Source organism: Colias croceus, chromosome 5 (genome assembly GCF_905220415.1).
Source record: "Colias croceus chromosome 5, ilColCroc2.1".
In the NCBI taxonomy this organism is placed as follows: domain Eukaryota; kingdom Metazoa; phylum Arthropoda; class Insecta; order Lepidoptera; family Pieridae; genus Colias; species Colias croceus.
Window position 1 is genome coordinate 11,708,412 of NC_059541.1, and position 17,725 is coordinate 11,726,136.

At 34.0% G+C, this 17,725-nt stretch overlaps 1 protein-coding gene across 1 annotated transcript; it reads right to left on the reverse strand.

The window, feature by feature from the left end:
- Positions 1–1,126: 1,126 nt before the first annotated feature.
- LOC123691824 (organic cation transporter protein-like) lies at positions 1,127–17,504 on the reverse strand. Its single transcript, XM_045636397.1, has 7 exons — positions 17,126–17,504; positions 6,130–6,229; positions 5,314–5,414; positions 4,157–4,308; positions 2,734–3,342; positions 1,751–1,932; positions 1,127–1,363 (listed from the first exon to the last, which is right to left on the reverse strand). Exons 1-7 carry the CDS (start codon positions 17,293–17,295, stop codon positions 1,202–1,204), a joined length of 1,476 nt encoding a protein of 491 aa, XP_045492353.1. The 5' UTR covers positions 17,296–17,504; the 3' UTR covers positions 1,127–1,201.
- Between the last annotated feature and the right edge of the window lie 221 nt (positions 17,505–17,725).

A 17,725-nucleotide genomic window follows, 5' to 3' on the forward strand; every position in this document is an offset into this window, starting at 1 on the left:
GAATATTTTTCATTCTATAGGGAAATCAAGTTTTCAGTATTTGGATTTTTTTTTAAATTAATTATAAATAAACTAATAATTATAGAAGTGGAGCAATTACTGATTCTGATGGAGCATTTAAGGAGCAATTTTTTGAGATATTAATAATAATAAAAAAAAAACTTTCCGCGCTAACTTCCTTCCGGTTAATTTTATGTACAAGAATTTTGTATCGAGTTTGGTTTTATGTAAGAAATTTTCCCCGCGACTCTTTCACGTAATGTAAGTAAGGGTTAAAATTAAAAGTTAAATAAAAAATAAATGGTAGTTTATTTTACCACCAAATTTCATTAAAACTCATCCCGCCGTTTGGTCCTAGCCAATACACATACAAACGTATTTTCACTTTTACAAGAGTCAACTTTGCCAAATATAAAATACAGCTAATATAGATATCCACCAATACTTTTTAAGCTATTGCATAGCTTCTATCACGGGCCTTGAGCGCGGGGACCGAATCGAGAAATTGCGTAACGAAAAACCTCACGCTCCCCACTCCGACAGGCACGGAGGTGTGGCTTGAAGGCATAGCATGCAATAGCTTTACCGCGGCAGTCCCCGAATGCCACACGTGACACGTCTTTTTTTTGTTTCCACCGTACAAACCTTTCCTGTTCCGAAGATTGATCACCTTTCCACACGTAAAGGAAATCGATCAGTAAAACTAATGTGAACTGCATTCACTCCCTACAAAATGAGATTTCACTCGTTGGGCATAGAGATGACAAAGGTCATAGTATCATTTAGATAAAACGTACTTTTTTAAATGCCTAATAAATTTGCTATAAGTATTTTTTTAGCATCTACCTACTGTTAATTTTAGTGTCTGTTTTGCATCCGTAAAATTCTCTTTCAAAACATAACATAAGGGCAGACAATATTTATAGTATTTCTGGGTCAGCCCCTTTTGTCAGCAACAAACGAACCGCGCAGAAGTTATATATTTTTTCATCTGGTAAATTATTTTCGAATTAGTTTTTAAGTTTTTTTATTTATTTGTTACTCATTTATGTGTGGTCTAGAAGGGTCTGGGGTTATTTAAAATGACGATAAATTTCTTTCTTTCTTTCTTCTTTCTTAATAACAATCTTCCACAACACTAAACAACTATTTCTACCAACTTTCTAACATTATTGTACCAAATTTCCCTACAATTCATTCGTCACAGTACAGCCTTCTTCTCCTTCATGCCCAACGCCTCAGCCTGCTTCACGTTGTCTGGCAGAGAATCGTCCGACACGTCCGGTACGAGCAGTGTCACTAAGCCGGCAAAGAGGGACGCAGATCCGAAGACAAAAGCTGGTAGACCTACCCAGTATATCGTCTGAAAGGGGAAAAGCTTTAATTAAGAATAGATAGAAACATGCTTCAGTTAAATATCTGGTTATCTATACAAATATTATAGCTGAAGACTTTGTTTGTTTGTTTGAACGCGCTAATCTCGGGAACTACTGGTCATATATTATTGTATAGCCCATTTATCGAGGAAGGCTATATATCATCTCGCTGACCAACGGAGTACTGCGGGTAAAACCGCGGAGCTTAAGTTGGATCCACTATTATGTTGAGCTCATCAGTTAAAAGTATCATAATGTATGAAAATTTACGTCAATATAACAGAGATGTTTCTGATAAACAATATGACGAACAGATTTTGCTGATAACATAATACAAAGCAAAACCAGTCATTCGTCTATAACTCGTAACTTACCAAAAGCGGTGTTTGCTGTGCAACCAAGGACCCCACTCTTCCCAAAGACGAGCACAGCGCATGCATGGAGTTCCTCGTATAAGTTGGAAACAATTCTGACGTATACAGATATGTAATATTGAAGTAGAAAGAGGACATCAACTTCCCTGCCATGTAGAATGTGATAGACAGCCAGGGTAGATCTGTTGAAACAAGACAATGGTTTAGAAACAGAAAGAAAGGGTAGATAAATAAAGTAAAGATGCTGGTTCTATTTACTTTCTCCTATAAATAATCGTAGTTTTATGAAAAATTAATATAATTACCCTCACCTATATGTACCTGATAAAGTGCTCTCGTATTTATGTAAGATTGCAGTACAAGTTAAATAGAAATATTTTATAAAATGTACTTAATTGGAATTATTTATTTGAATTCAAGAACAATCAATCGCATTCTAAAATATAATTGAAAGATAATTAAAACTAGATAACTCAACATGCTTACATATTTTAAAGTACATAACAATCATAGAGTCATAATGACTCTAGTATTGCGAAAGACAATTTATTGGATAAAAAAACCTGTATAATAATAGTTTATATTATTGTAACCGTAACAAAAACGTGATCTTCTACACATTTATTTTCCATTACGTTTTAATGGTATATAGATAACTTGGTATACCTATTTAGCATTATCAGTAGCGTGCAACAAAGTACTGGTTTTACCAATTTGAAAAACTTGAACGTTAATTGAATATATCATCATCTTTTTCTTGAATTCAGTTCCATCTTTAAAATAATTTTAATTCTTAAGTTCCTTTTTTTATTGATACAAATGCCAAGAAAAGTTCGACTGGTCTATATTTAATCTGTATAATATCAAAAGTGGTTTAAACCTATTTGTAAAAATTATAATTGTCTCAATATTATTACCTTACATAAACCAAAAGATCGTATAAAACGTTTAGGATTAATTCTAACATATAATTATTTACTTACCAGTCGGTATAAACGGCTGAGACAAGCACAACACAGCGCCCATCGCAAAGCAAAACATCAACGGCTTCTTCCTCTTAAACCGTACCAAGATATACGTTATAAAGACCATACCAGGAATATCTATAATTTGCGTCAGTGCAAAGTTCAAATACTTATTTCCCTGTAAACTTATAGAATTCAGCACCATCCCATAGTTAACAAATGTAGATGTGGTCCACCAGACCAAACATACGAAAAACCTGATCCGTAATTTACTGGACTTCAAGGTACCCATTACCACTTCTTTGAAGTTCGTACTTTCGTTTACTTCACAGTTCAAATTATCGAGCGTATTTTGGTCTAGCTTGATTTTATTGGTCGCTGCTGCTTTTTCTAGTATCTTTGCAGCTTTTTCCTTTCTCCCATTTGATAGATGCCATCTTGGGCTTTCGTCAAGAAGGAAGATGTAGAATATGAAGAGTAAGGCTGGGGTATAAATGGTACGGAGAAGCCATCGCCAACTTGGCACGAGCCAGGCGACCAATGCAAGGGCTGTTCCCCCCACAGCATACCCGAGACTCCCTATCATGTTGAATAAGAGACGCTTCTTCTTTGCTACTATTTCTAAAGCTGCAAAGAACGTTTTACGATGTAATATTTTCATAGAGTTTACCATATTGATGGTTATTATGTATAACTAGCTGTTCCCCGCGGTTTCACCCACATTTCTCCGCTCATGTTGGTCTTAGCGTGATGATATAGAGCCTATAGCCTTTCTCGATAAATGGGTTATCTAACACCGAAAGAATTTTTCAAATCGGACCTGTAGTTCCCGAGATTAGAGATTAGCTGTTATTAGTATATAAACTTATTATGTTGAATGCTGTAAATATCATTGATTTAAAATTGTGTAGGTAAGTTGCAGTTTCAAAGTAAGTATAACAATTTTATTAAAGGTTCTGAGGAAAAGGTAAAAAGTGCATAAATTTTAATGTACGTACAAAACTACAAATACAAAACGAAATTATGTTAATATTTAAGTGAAACACTTGCATTAACATATTTATTGAAAATTACAATTTGCAATCAATAAATTGCAGTTTTAATTACTTAGAACTCATCAACACATTTCAATTTAAAACGTGTAAAAAATAATATTCTTAAAAAAATCTAACTCAAAAATATACATTTATACCTAGGTACATTAATAGCTTGTGAAAGGTGAAGCAGTTGAAGCCGCGGGCGGAAATCTAAAAATCTATCCCGCGTTTTCAAAGAAAACCCCGCATAGTTCCCGTTTCCCGTTAAAACCTATCTTTTGTCCCTTCTAAGGTCTCAACCTATCTTTGTACCAAATTTCATCCAGATCGGCTTCGTAGTTTTTGCGTGAAATCGTAACAAACAAACTTACATAATAATATTATTAGGAATCACATGAACATACATAAAACAAAAGCCGGGGAGCAGATGTCCCCAATGCAAGCCTCCAGAAACTCCAGCGCTACGTAGACCCAGTACCAGAGGGTAAAACTCCTTAGCACTCCGATGATTCCCCCTAACACGCCTGTAGCAACTATGGCGGCTTTTCGACCGAACCTGTCGATTATACCATTTTTTTTAAATTTTAATGTGTTATATACCTAATATTGTGTTTACCTAACTTAACTGTTTAATGTAATAAATAAATAAATAAATAAAATATTTATATTCAACAAAAATATATGGATATTAATAAGCAAATCGTTTCTCGGACATATTATATTGTAGTGCTCTTTCCTCGTGTTGGGATGATAAATAAATTAGTTCAGGATACATCGCCCATTTTTGCAAGTGACTACTATCAAGCTAATTTTCCGTTTGTAGCTTTATTTTGATGAGACGCCCAATAATTTCGTGTACGAAAGTCTCGATTGTGGTAGCTAACAGAGATAACAAGGATAAAAAATTTTGATTTGATGGTTCTCAAATATTTATTACTAACTGATTTTTTTTTGTTCAATCTCAAGATAATTACCTAAATTATTCGAAAAAATATTTGTCCTACAAAATCTATGGTTGGTTCAAAGAGTCCCCCTTTCCAAAGTGTATCGATAACGAGGTCATTATAAATGATTACTAACAAGCTGATTTTTTTGTTTTCACTTAGTTAATGTTTATATAATTCAACAGACATATTGTCCTACAAATTGCGTAATAAATATTTGAGAACCATCAAATCAAAAAATTTTATCCTTGTTATCTCTGTTAGCTACCACAATCGAGAGTTTCGTACACGAAATTATTCGGTGTCTCATCAAAATAAAGCTACAAACGGAAAATCAGCTTGATAGTAGTCACTTGCAAAAATGGGCGATATATCCTGAACTAAATATAATGTGAATCAATCAATCAAGGTCATTACATAACATAATTCGTCTTATTTCATCTGTGGATCGTAACCAGATTATAATCATAATCCAATAGGACAAATATTTATTTATTAGCTGGTGCCTCCCATGCACACCATTAAAATTTTGTTTATAACTGACAAACTTAACAGCTTTTTTCTTCCATTTTGTAAAAAAAATAATTAACTACATATAGTTTATTATTTATCCATACCTATCAGACATGGGTCCAACAATAAGCAGACCAACCATGTAACCAAAGTTATGCGCGGAGCCCACAAGAGTTCGCTTCCAATCCTGACAGGCGAGGTCAAACTGCAATTATAACTTAATATTAATATTTCCTCGTCTAGAACCGATTTATGCATTATAAGAATATGTAATGTGAAGAAGATATTTATCGTTTGGTTTTGCAACTATTAGAGTTCGAACTGACGAACGGCAAGTTATGAACGGCAGAGGCTACTTCAGCGTGGCTTTTATGTATTTTTATGCATTACATTTCTGATGCAATTTTAAATCATTTAACAAGTACCAGACGAAATTTGTTTGAATATTCGCGTAATTTCACCAGCAGGTGAACCTTTTTTTTTATTTTTTTAGTGGGGAAATCTTGCATAGATACCCACGGCCTCCGGGGAAGAGGCCGTGGGTTATGTCGGATTCCTACCGACCAAAACCCCACTGTGTTCCGTCAAGCCGCAACAGGGCCACGGGTATGTGTAGAATTCATCCGTGATCCCATCAGCGGACCAGCAGGTGAACCTGCAGGCGAAAGCAAGTATTTTTTCAGCTCATGCGCTATTCTGTTATCTATATAGGCACGCGACAACACCGCCAAGTATCATCAAAGTCCGTTCAGTGACAGAGTCAAATACATATTACACATACCTTCAAACTTCAACATTTATAATATTAGTACGATTGATGGGATTGAGGTGGATAAGAATCTTCCGTAATTATTATTTTCTCATATTTATCATTAATATTAGGTTCAAGTTATTAACTTATAGATAATTAAAATAATTACCGTGGCAACAAAACTGTCGGCGTCTTCATATATCCACTCAGTGCAAACATCGCTCGAATTACTACTACATACAGATTGACTGAAGTCATCTTCTTTGCACCTGAAATAATTATAATTATAAAATAAATAGTAATGTACGAAAAGGTCAACTACCGAGTTTCTTGCTCGCTCTTCTTTGAAGAAAATGATATAAGTTCCTTGATAAAAAAGTAATAAATAAAATTTGAATAATTTTGAAAAGTTAAATCGAGAAATCGTAAAAAGCAATTCTTTGCCTTATATAAAGACAGATCATTTTTTTAGTTTATATTGTCCATAAATTGTATAGTATAATAAAATCATGTCTTCATAATAATAATAATGACATAAATCGCTATCATTTCAAACTCAAACAAACTCAAACATTCATTTATTCAATTAGACTACTATTTAGTAGCACTTTCGAATCGTCATTACATAATTATTTTAACATTTACCACCGATTCGGAAAGCAGTGATCTATGGAGAAGAATCGGCAAGAAACTCCATAGTTGCTCTTTTAAAATCATGTCGATATTACATAATATGTAACTTATATCTAAATACATAATATATCATAATATACAAAGAACTGTCCTGTGGTTTTTACGCGACAACCCTCCATGGGTTTTTATCGTCCATATATTCCTGAATACTGTAGTACGCTCTCTGAACTAGTACATTTTTTATATAAGTTTTAAATTTAGAACTACTAAACTCTCTAATATTATGAGGAATTCTATTGTAAAAGCGTATACCTTGACCCATAAATGAATTTTTAACTTTAGCTAATCGGAAAAATGGTATTTCAATTCTATTTCTGTTCCTTGTGCCATAACAGTGTCTATCTCCTACTCTTGTGTGTAAGTCGGCGTTTTTGTGTACATGCAAAATATTATTAAATATATACTGTGATGGTAGAGTAAGTATACCAGTATTCTTAAAGAGATCTCTTAGTGAGTCCCGAGCACGTAAATTATATATAGAGCGAATGGCTCTTTTCTGTAAGATAAATATAGTTTCTATATCTGCTGCCCTGCCCCATAGTAGAATTCCATAGGACATAATACTATGAAAGTAGCTGAAATAAACCAATCTAGCTGTATCTTCATCGGTGAGATGCCTTACCTTTCGGACTGCATATGCTGCTGAACTGAGCTTACCTGCAGCGGTGTTGACATGGGCTCCCCACTGTAGTTTCTCGTCCAATGTTAACCCAAGAAATACAGTCGATTCTGTAGGGTGTAATACCTCCCCGTTCAAGGTAATATTTCTGCTCAACTTTTTAACGTTAGGTAGTAAAAATTCAACACAAGTTGTTTTTTTGGCATTTAATAATAAATTATTAGCAGTAAACCAGTCGGATATGTGTAAAAGAGTACTGTTCACTTCGTCAACATTTGGGTTATGCCTATCCACATTGAATATTAATGAGGTATCATCTGCAAACAGAACTATTTCACACCTATCCTGTAAATAATAAGGTAGATCATTGATATATACCAAGAACAAGAAGGGTCCTAAAATAGATCCTTGTGGAACACCAATGTTATGTTAATGAACACCATTAAATCTAGAAATACTTAATGATCACAGAACTACTAATAATTTGATTAATTATTTTTTGTTAATTAATAATTTATTTTCATTTTTAGAGCCAGCGCGCACGAGCAACTTTGTCTCCGCAACTATTTTGTCTCTCCCATTAATTGTATGGGGAGTTGCGTCGCTACGTGCGTGCAATACTAGCCCATGGGTGGAGAGACAAAATAGTTGCGGAGACAAAGTTGCTCGTGCGCGATGGCTCTTATTGCTATTACGTGGTTTTTTCAATCTATTTTATCTATGTAATAATAATTGACAGGACCGATTTAAAAAAATCTCACTGTCGTCTTATCAATGATATAAAAATATAAAATGGATATAAATATCGGTAGATAAAGGTGTTCTTAAAAATGTTAAATTGTGCACGTTTGGTACACAAGTACATACACAAATGTTCACACATATTAATTTTTAATGTATATTATTGATATTTTCTTTTATAGTATCGTGAGCGAGCCAAATTGTCATCAGAATAGAAAACCAAAAAAGCCAATATTTTTTTTTTTTAAACCATTTATTGATAGAAAAATAAACATACATTGGGCATACAGAATAAACACCACATAAATCGACACGATTTGATCGTGGTGCACATGCATTCTAGACGTCAAACAAATACTAGATAGATTAATATAAATTTTGTTACATTACATATGAAATTACATTGAAAAATACATTAAGATGGCAAGTAAATTACACAACAGAAAAAATATGATGTACAATAGGGTACTTGTGGAAAAATTTTTTTGCGATCACCTACTGTGCTGGCCGAGTCTTTATAAACGTGATTGTAGTGTTTGAGTAAAGTATAGGTACTATATCCCCGGATGTCTCGGGTTCGCGGGTAGTGGGGAACACAGTCACGCAGCAGCCTCGGGCGTGAGCGGACGTGTGTTTACCCTAGATACTGGCGACGTAACGAGCCATTCCCATCCACTGCGTATACGAGTGTGAACTCGTATCTACATTTGGCGACGAGGATAAAGGTCAGACTTATAATTTTAAATAATTATTCTTAGAATTTATAAAAATAAGGGAGGTAGATTACTAATGTTAATTACGTTACGTTTTGCTTTTGTTCAAGTCGTAAGCGATAAACATGATTTAGGCTTTGAGTTTGACACATAGGATGCGTACGTACGCGACGTCAAGGCACATAATTAAAACGTAACACTAACCTGACGCCGTGCTAATATGTCAAATGTGTTGTACCAGAATATTTTCTATGGTTGTAATGCGCAGTAACTATACTGCTAAAGAGATTACCAAGCGCCAGCGCTGGGTGTACCTACTCAGACGCTTGACGTCTAAAGTTATAATTTTCATAAAATTTATATTAGTGTCCGACAAAATATTTGCGTTCTAATGTATTTGAGTAAGTATATAATTATTGTAAAACGGATATTAATAGTTAGGAAAAAACCTAGCGTGTACAAAATTATTGTATTATGATAATTCTTACTTATATACCTACTCATGACACAAACAATGATATTCTGCTAAATGATTTCTCTTTATAACATGCTCTTAATAGCTTCACCTACTTGTATTAAGTTAGTCCTTCAGACTAGATTTTAACCCATTTTGAACGGGCAGATTTGGTTCGCATACTTATCAGGGATCGGTGGTAATGCAATAGTTTCTTAAGTTAATGGTTTGCGAGTTTTTAGGCTACGCGTTGGTGTATAGGGCTTTGCTTAGCGAGGCACTAGTCAATCTGTGTGACATGAGCAGAGCGTGACACTAAAGCTACGCGGTGCTAAGTACGTGCACTGTCTGCCAAAGTTATTATATTATGTAGTTACCAACATGAGGTTAAATAAGCCAAACAAAGCGGCCAATGATTTTGTATCATAAATTTTGTAGATTGTATTAAATATTATGATTTAATTATGTAATTGCTGCGCTCTGTTTTATAATAGTAAATAATATGTACATTTATAGGGCTGTAACTACTTATTATAAATAATAATTATATTTTATAATATAGTCGGTATCAGAGCAATTAATAAATATGACATGATGATTTGTTTCGAAATAGAAAACTTTATGTGCCACCATAAAGAAAAAATGCAATTCTTAATAATCAAATAAAATTAAAAAGAAGAAAATATAGCACTAGCATGTCGAAGAAAAAAAAAAAAAAAAAAAGTTCGACGACATGTGTCATCCGCCAACCCGCACTTGGCCAGCGTGGTGGATTGTGGCCTGTACCCTCATAGGAGGCCCGTGTCCCAGCAGTGGGAACGTATATGGGCTAAATGATGATGATAGCAATAGCGGCAAAAAGGATTACCGCAAAGCAGCAACCATTAATTGAAGGGTATGGCTGCTCAGAGGAGACCACGTGACTGTACGGATGCAATACTTTTCTAATAAATATTACCTATATGACACTGTGTTTTTCTAGCAGAGATAGAGACAGACATATATTTGTTTATATAATATGTTGTCGTAAAAAGTAAATGAAGACATAACTAATTCCTCTTCTACGTATAAGTTGTTCAAATATTATACTTAATTCATATAATATCCGCCTACTGTACCATAACCTCTTTTGCTGTTATTTATTGTCTTTCTGTCAACTTCATCTGTGTGTACAATAAAGTATTTTTATTATTTATTATTACACTATAACACTCTTTACGCGTGCACACTGCACAGTACCCGCTGTACACATTTGTATGGCCATAAAACTATTTAGAGTATTTAGTCGGAAGTTTTATGTAGGTACTACAACTTATACTTACTGGATACAAAATCTATTAACTGTACTGTAGTATCTTATAGCTATATAATTGTCTACCGACTAAATGAAATAAAATAATATTATGTAAGTAGTTTCCAAAAGAAAGATATAACTTTACCTATAATTGATCTACGCTTGATCTACGTATTTCGCTTAATATTAAGCATGCAATTGTAAATATTAATTTTATATTCGATAAATATATACATTATACATACTGGTTGACCCGACAGACGTTGTCTTAATTACGAATATGAACGGTCAAACGCGTAGTCTTCTAATTATTAAATAGCGCCATCTATTGAATACTTACTCAATCCAGTCAATAGATGCCGCCATATTATGTAAGTATCGATTGGAGTTAACAGATACACAGAGAACTGACTGTCAAATAATTAAAAAAAATATATATAATATATGTATATTTTTGCGACTATAAACTGAAATGTAACCTATCCTATCTTCAAGTTAGACGAGACTGCACACTGGGTGCAAATCAAATTTAAAATAATAATAATGAATAAAATTATTGTTTATGCAAGATGTATAGGCAGTACGAGCCTTCATTAAATGTAAATCGTGCGTGATTGGTTGTATAGGCAGTACGAGCCTTCATTAAATGTAAATCGTGCGTGATTGGTTGTATAGGCAGTACGAGCCTTCATTAAATGTAAATCGTGCGTGATTGGTTGTATAGGCAGTACGAGCCTTCATTAAATGTAAATCGTGCGTGATTGGTGACATAGGCAGTACGAGCCTTCATTAAATGAAAATCGTGCGTGATTGGTGACATAGGCAGTACGAGCCTTCATTAAATGTAAATCGTGCGTGATTGGTTGTATAGGCAGTACGAGCCTTCATTAAATGTAAATCGTGCGTGATTGGTTGTATAGGCAGTACGAGCCTTCATTAAATGTAAATCGTGCGTGATTGGTTGTATAGGCAGTACGAGCCTTCATTAAATGTAAATCGTGCGTGATTGGTTGTATAGGCAGTACGAGCCTTCATTAAATGTAAATCGTGCGTGATTGGTGACATAGGCAGTACGAGCCTTCATTAAATGAAAATCGTGCGTGATTGGTGACATAGGCAGTACGAGCCTTCATTAAATGTAAATCGTGCGTGATTGGTTGTATAGGCAGTACGAGCCTTCATTAAATGTAAATCGTGCGTGATTGGTTGTATAGGCAGTACGAGCCTTCATTAAATGTAAATCGTGCGTGATTGGTTGTATAGGCAGTACGAGCCTTCATTAAATGTAAATCGTGCGTGATTGGTTGTATAGGCAGTACGAGCCTTCATTAAATGTAAATCGTGCGTGATTGGTTGTATAGGCAGTACGAGCCTTCATTAAATGTAAATCGTGCGTGATTGGTTGTATAGGCAGTACGAGCCTTCATTAAATGTAAATCGTGCGTGATTGGTGACATAGGCAGTACGAGCCTTCATTAAATGTAAATCGTGCGTGATTGGTTGTATAGGCAGTACGAGCCTTCATTAAATGTAAATCGTGCGTTATTGGTGACATAGGCTGTACGAGCCTTCATTAAATGTAAATCGTACGTGATTGGTGACATAGGCTGTACGAGCCTTCATAAATTGTAAATCGTGCGTTATTTGTTATATAGGCTATATAAATGGCCTTCATAAATGGTAAATTGTACGTAATTGTTAGCTGTAGGCAGTATGAGCCTTCATTATATTAATGTAAAGCATACGTACCGGTGTTATCACATGAAATCAAACCTGATTTTAGGTTGTGCCTATTGGACTAAAGAATGACTAACTTACTTTCCCTCCTGGTATACTCGACCTAGAAGATGACAATACAACACTTGCTTTTTGTTGGAAAAGATGGAAAGGGTGTTCTTGGATTTTCTTGGATGCGCGAAAGGCGCCGAAAAGAATAGGGCCACTTTGTTATTGTTAATGGATCTGAGTTACAGGAGACTATTTACAGTCTACCTGAAATATATGTAACTGATTCTGAAGGAGTCGGTGTAGTTATTTGCCACAGCTATAGGAAAATAAGACGAGAAGCTACAATGGGGAGTCTATGTTAGCACTGCCGCTGCTAGGACACCAGCTCAGCTGCGTACAGTTCGGAACATGAGGCATCATTTCACGGATAAAGATACGACTAGATTGGTTTATTAACTACTTTCATGGCATAAGGTTACTATGGGGCTGGCTTGGCTTGGCAGCAGATATTGAAACTGTTTTTATATTACACAAATGGTCCATACGCATTTATATAAATTACGTGCTCGGGACTCACTAAGAGATACTGGCATCCTTACTGTACCTTCACAGTATATAATTAAATTTTAATAACGTTTTAAATATACGCAATAATACTGACTTATACTCAAGAGAAGGAGATGGACATTGTTATCATATAAGGAACAAAAATAAAATTGACATGCTATTTTTCCGGCTATCTAATGGGTCAAGATATAATATATATAACTCTTTTGGAATAGAACTCCTGATAGAATTAAAGAGTTTAATATTGGTAATTTTAAAACTTAAATATAAAACGTATTAGTTCAGTGAGCCTAGTACAGCATTAAGGAATATAATATGTATTATGGAGAATGAAAAGCCATGGAGGCTTGTCGCGTGGGATCCACGGGACAGTTCTTTGGCATCATCATTATGTTATATTTACATACCCTACTGTTATGTTAAATTAAAATTTTATATTGTCATGATGTTAGAGGAGCAGCTAAAGAGTTTCTTGCCGGTTCCATTCATGGATGCTGCTTTCCGAATTGGTGGTAAAGTGTGAAATTATGTTACGACGGTTCAAAAGAGCTTCTAGAAGAAGTCTTATTGAATGAATAAATGTTGGGTTTGTGTTTTTAATTATCGAAAGGTATATGTTCAACAAACATAACATAACATAACAGGAAGAAGGAGAGATATTCGAGAAGTTGTAGGAAAACTGCGGAACCAAGCTGGAAAGTTGAATATACAAACAAGCTCGGAAGAACAACTGATGAAATGAAATTCTTTTGGAAAACAAGGACATTCTCTGGAAGACAGAAAATAAAGATAAAATTTCCTCTCGGTTGTATAACGAACAAGAATTTGACAATTCCGATGTTAGGGACAGGAATTAAAAAACAATAGAAAATAACATACAGATAGAAAGAGGTGATTTTGAGGTCAATAACAGGTGATAAAGTATATGTAAAGGAGATGTAGAATCAAGAAAGCTAAAAACAGTGTAATATTTATGGCTATTAAAATATATAACAAAATACCGGACAATTTCAAGGAACTACCAGTAAATCTTTTCAAAAATAAACTGACGAACTTGCTAATGTTAAAACAATTTTATGACATTGAAGAATTTATGACTTTGAAGTGAGAAGATTGTGTGATAAGTGTGTGATTTAATCGTGTAAATCGTAGTGCGTTCGTGTAATTGTGAAAATTGAATTGTGTGTATATTTAAATAATAATTAGACTAATCAACTTTCTGTTTAATATTTGCACACCCAATCAATGGGTATTGGGTAGAATGTGTTAGCCACATAATATTGTAATTTAAAGATCTATAATTTGTACTACATTCTTGCAAATAAATATAATTTGAATTTTGAATTTGAATTTGATGAAGAAGCGTAACAAACTGACAGCAAACTTTAAATCAACTCGAAACAGTGTAGAACGATTAGAAGGTGGATACGTACTTGTCAGAAATGTGGATACTAGCCAAAAGCATAGAAGTAATGTGACTTAATAAAAACAGAGGGGGAATGGAATGGAAGCGGTCCAGAAAGTTCAGGATAGAGGTGGAGACAACGGTGATGTAAATGAAAGCGAAGAATACCGCTAAGGAAATACCTAACTAAATCAGTCTGATAGCTTTCTATAATGTATGTTTGTTGTAAACAATTATATTTAAATAAAAGAAAAAATAGAATAAGGAAGGGATGTAGTGTTTGAGTAAAGTATAGGTACTATATCCCCGGATGTCTCGGGTTCGCGGGTAGTGGGGAACACAGTCACGCAGCAGCCTCGGGCGTGAGCGGACGTGTGTTTACCCTAGATACTGGCGACGTAACGAGCCATTCCCATCCACTGCGTATACGAGTGTGAACTCGTATCTACAGTGATATATACATAGTATGATTTTAATTGACGGTTAACAGTTTATTTTATTTTTAATGTTATTATCTAATTTATTTATTAAACGTGGAATTATGTATGAGCATCTTCTTTCGCCATAGCGGTTATTTTATATTCATTTTCAAAAAGGCTCTACAATTCTTCATATCATATAAACTACATTTTATTTTGTTTGTTTACAAGTGGCTTATAAAATATTATATCATGCAATGACTATGCAAAAACTGAGTTGAATGCCACCCAATGTCATGTGTGTTTGACAAGGTTTATCATGACAACACTGTCTAGCCGATAATTTTTGAACTGGGTATATAGCCACGTGCCTGGCTAATCTATAAACGCACAGCCCAAACTATCGGCACGGACCGATCGACCTGAAATTTGTCACTATGCTGTAAGAGGCTAAGGGAATAGGGGATTAAAATATGTGCCATACGTACATCATAAAAATCTTTATGAATGCACGTAGTGAATGTTATTATATTAAAGTAAGAAAACATTGAAATTTGTGTTATCTTTTATATACTTGTACTTATTTATTTTTTTTATTAACTTGCCATGCAATTATTCAGTCATATCTCGAAGATCAATTGTTTATTTTTATTTTGTTTATATAGTTTTCTGCAGACTTCTGTTTCTCGAGATATTTTGTACAGTTTATTAACATTCTCATGCTTTATAATCTATACATATAATAAATCTGTAGAAGGGTCAATTCTGTACATTGAAAATATTAAAAAAATAAATAGCAGGGGGTGTTACTGGATCGATACCAAACCCAAATATGTGATTAAAAAATTTTTGTCTGTCTGTCTGTCTGTCTGTCTGTCTGTCTGTCTGTATGTGAAGACATCACGTGAAAACTACCGGTTCGATTTCGATGAAACTTGGTATAATTATACCTTATTATCCTGGGCGTAAAATAGGATACTTTTTATCCTAGAAAAATGCGTAGAAAAAAAAATAATCTTAATTTTTCAGTTTTATCCATAGACGTTGTTCCTTAGAACCGCGAACACACGTTGCGTATTATTATAGGCCTAGCCGTATTTGGGTCCAATAGATATTTATAAGATATCATTTTCAGAGTTACTCAAAATGGAGAAAATATAAACCATCCACGCGAAGACCGACATCCGCGCGGACGGAGTCGCGGGCGGAAGCTAGTTAGAAATAGTTTTGGTGTAAAGTAGGTATAATAATTGGACGCGTATGTGCGTTTAGTCCGGTATGGGCTTAGGGTCAAATGCAATATTATACATCTGTTTTAAGGTTCAATTTTCTTTACGGACATGTATGCAGGTGACCAGCCTTCTGTGTCCACAGTAATAAGACTGAAGTGTTTTCAATATCCACTAGGAATTGAACCCGTTCCCTCGGCTCTACATTCACACTTTATCCATTGTAGATACCAATGATGTGGCTAGAAATATTAATATTAATGTAATAATATAATTCAAAATAATAAAAACCAAGCTGTTCGATTAGATTCCAGCCAATAAAGACGTAATAACATTTATGCGTTTTGAGTTATAATACGTTGTTGATAAGGAAAAATATGCAGAAATATTAAATGCCTGGCATTCGTTATGATATTTTTGGATGAATTATTAAAAGGCCAAATTATTAGACTACATAAAATATTACATATCTTCGTCATAGGATTCGGCCATATTTTGTAAATTTTTTGTTTAACTCACAGTAGATACCTATATAAAAAATACAATATTATATCGAAAATTTTCAGTAGACTCATTTCATTCTCCATTTATTAATCAATAATCATATTTCGAATCTCGAATGCCTTTGTTTTTAAAGTTGTTTATTAATTAATTGTAATACAAGAAAAAGTTGTTTTATGTTGTACATATTATACAAAAATAAAAAGTATCATTATATATTGAAGGAAAACAACAATTACTTGTAGACTCGGAAGTTTAATATTAGAAAACAATTATCTATGTATGCATTATATAGATATCTACTATCTATATCCCTACTGAGAGGGTTTAGGTACCTATGTAAGCCCTTCGATATCAGGGGGCCTGCCAATGGTCCATTTAAAATCCGTTAAAAAGCACTTAATATTCATATATCTCAATCAACGATTAGACTACATTTAAACATAATTCCGAATAGCAGATCATTTTTTTTTACAATTTTCACACACGGCACAATCTGATCCCATATTACTTAAGCTTTCGCTTGTGTTATGGAAACCAGATGGCTGATAAACATACATAATATATAATTTTAAATAAATACTTATATAGATAATTAACACCCAGATACAGAGCAAACATCTATGTTCATCACACAAATATTTGGTGTGGGAATCAAACCCACGACCAGTGGCTTGGAAGGCAGGGCCAGTCAAATTTGATATTAACTTACTTGATACAACCTGTCTATCAATATAAAAACATTTTTAATACAATACTTACCTATATTGGACAATGTACTATATTAAAAAAATATAATTACCTATATTGCACAGGCTCCGTAATAAATATGAATTGATTGCAATACAGGCTATTGCTCGCAAAAGCTATGAACAACAAAAATAACTTCTGCCGATGATATTTCTTGAAAATACCGAATTTATTCAACACATCATCCAAATCTTTCGTTTCGTCACTGACAGATACACTCATTTTGAAAGTATCACTAATATTATCTTAAACACATTTTTCTGTATTTACAAATTTTTGAAAAAAAATAATTGGAATGTTCGTATAACGTAAAATTTTTTGTAATTTACGATGTTTTCGTGCGCTTTTCAGATAATTTTTGTATTTTATTTTTACATAGGTATGTTTAATACGAAAGAACTGAACGAACTGATCACTAGGTCACTGCTAAGTGTACGACAATGAACACTGAATGCGCAAGCGACTGAATGGCATCCTATTGGATGGTCATTAAATAATGAGGAACGAGATTAGCTGTGTCGTTAACTTGAGGTGATATTAATATCTAATTAAAAACTATTCATATTTGTAACTAGCTGTTGCCCGCAGCTTCGCTTGCGTGGAAAAGATAAATTTTCATGGTATAAGTTTCCATCCCCTATTTAACCCCTTT

Bases quoted from the DNA above. Each gene is read 5' to 3' on its own strand.
- LOC123691824 (XM_045636397.1), bottom strand. From the start codon at position 17,295: ATGAGTGTATCTGTCAGTGACGAAACGAAAGATTTGGATGATGTGTTG. The intron at 5,415-6,129 runs GTAATTATTTTA...TTATAATTGCAG, and splicing joins CCGACAGTTTTGTTGCCACG to TTTGACCTCGCCTGTCAGGA. The intron at 1,933-2,733 runs GTAAGTAAATAA...TTGTTTCAACAG, and splicing joins TCAGCCGTTTATACCGACTG to ATCTACCCTGGCTGTCTATC.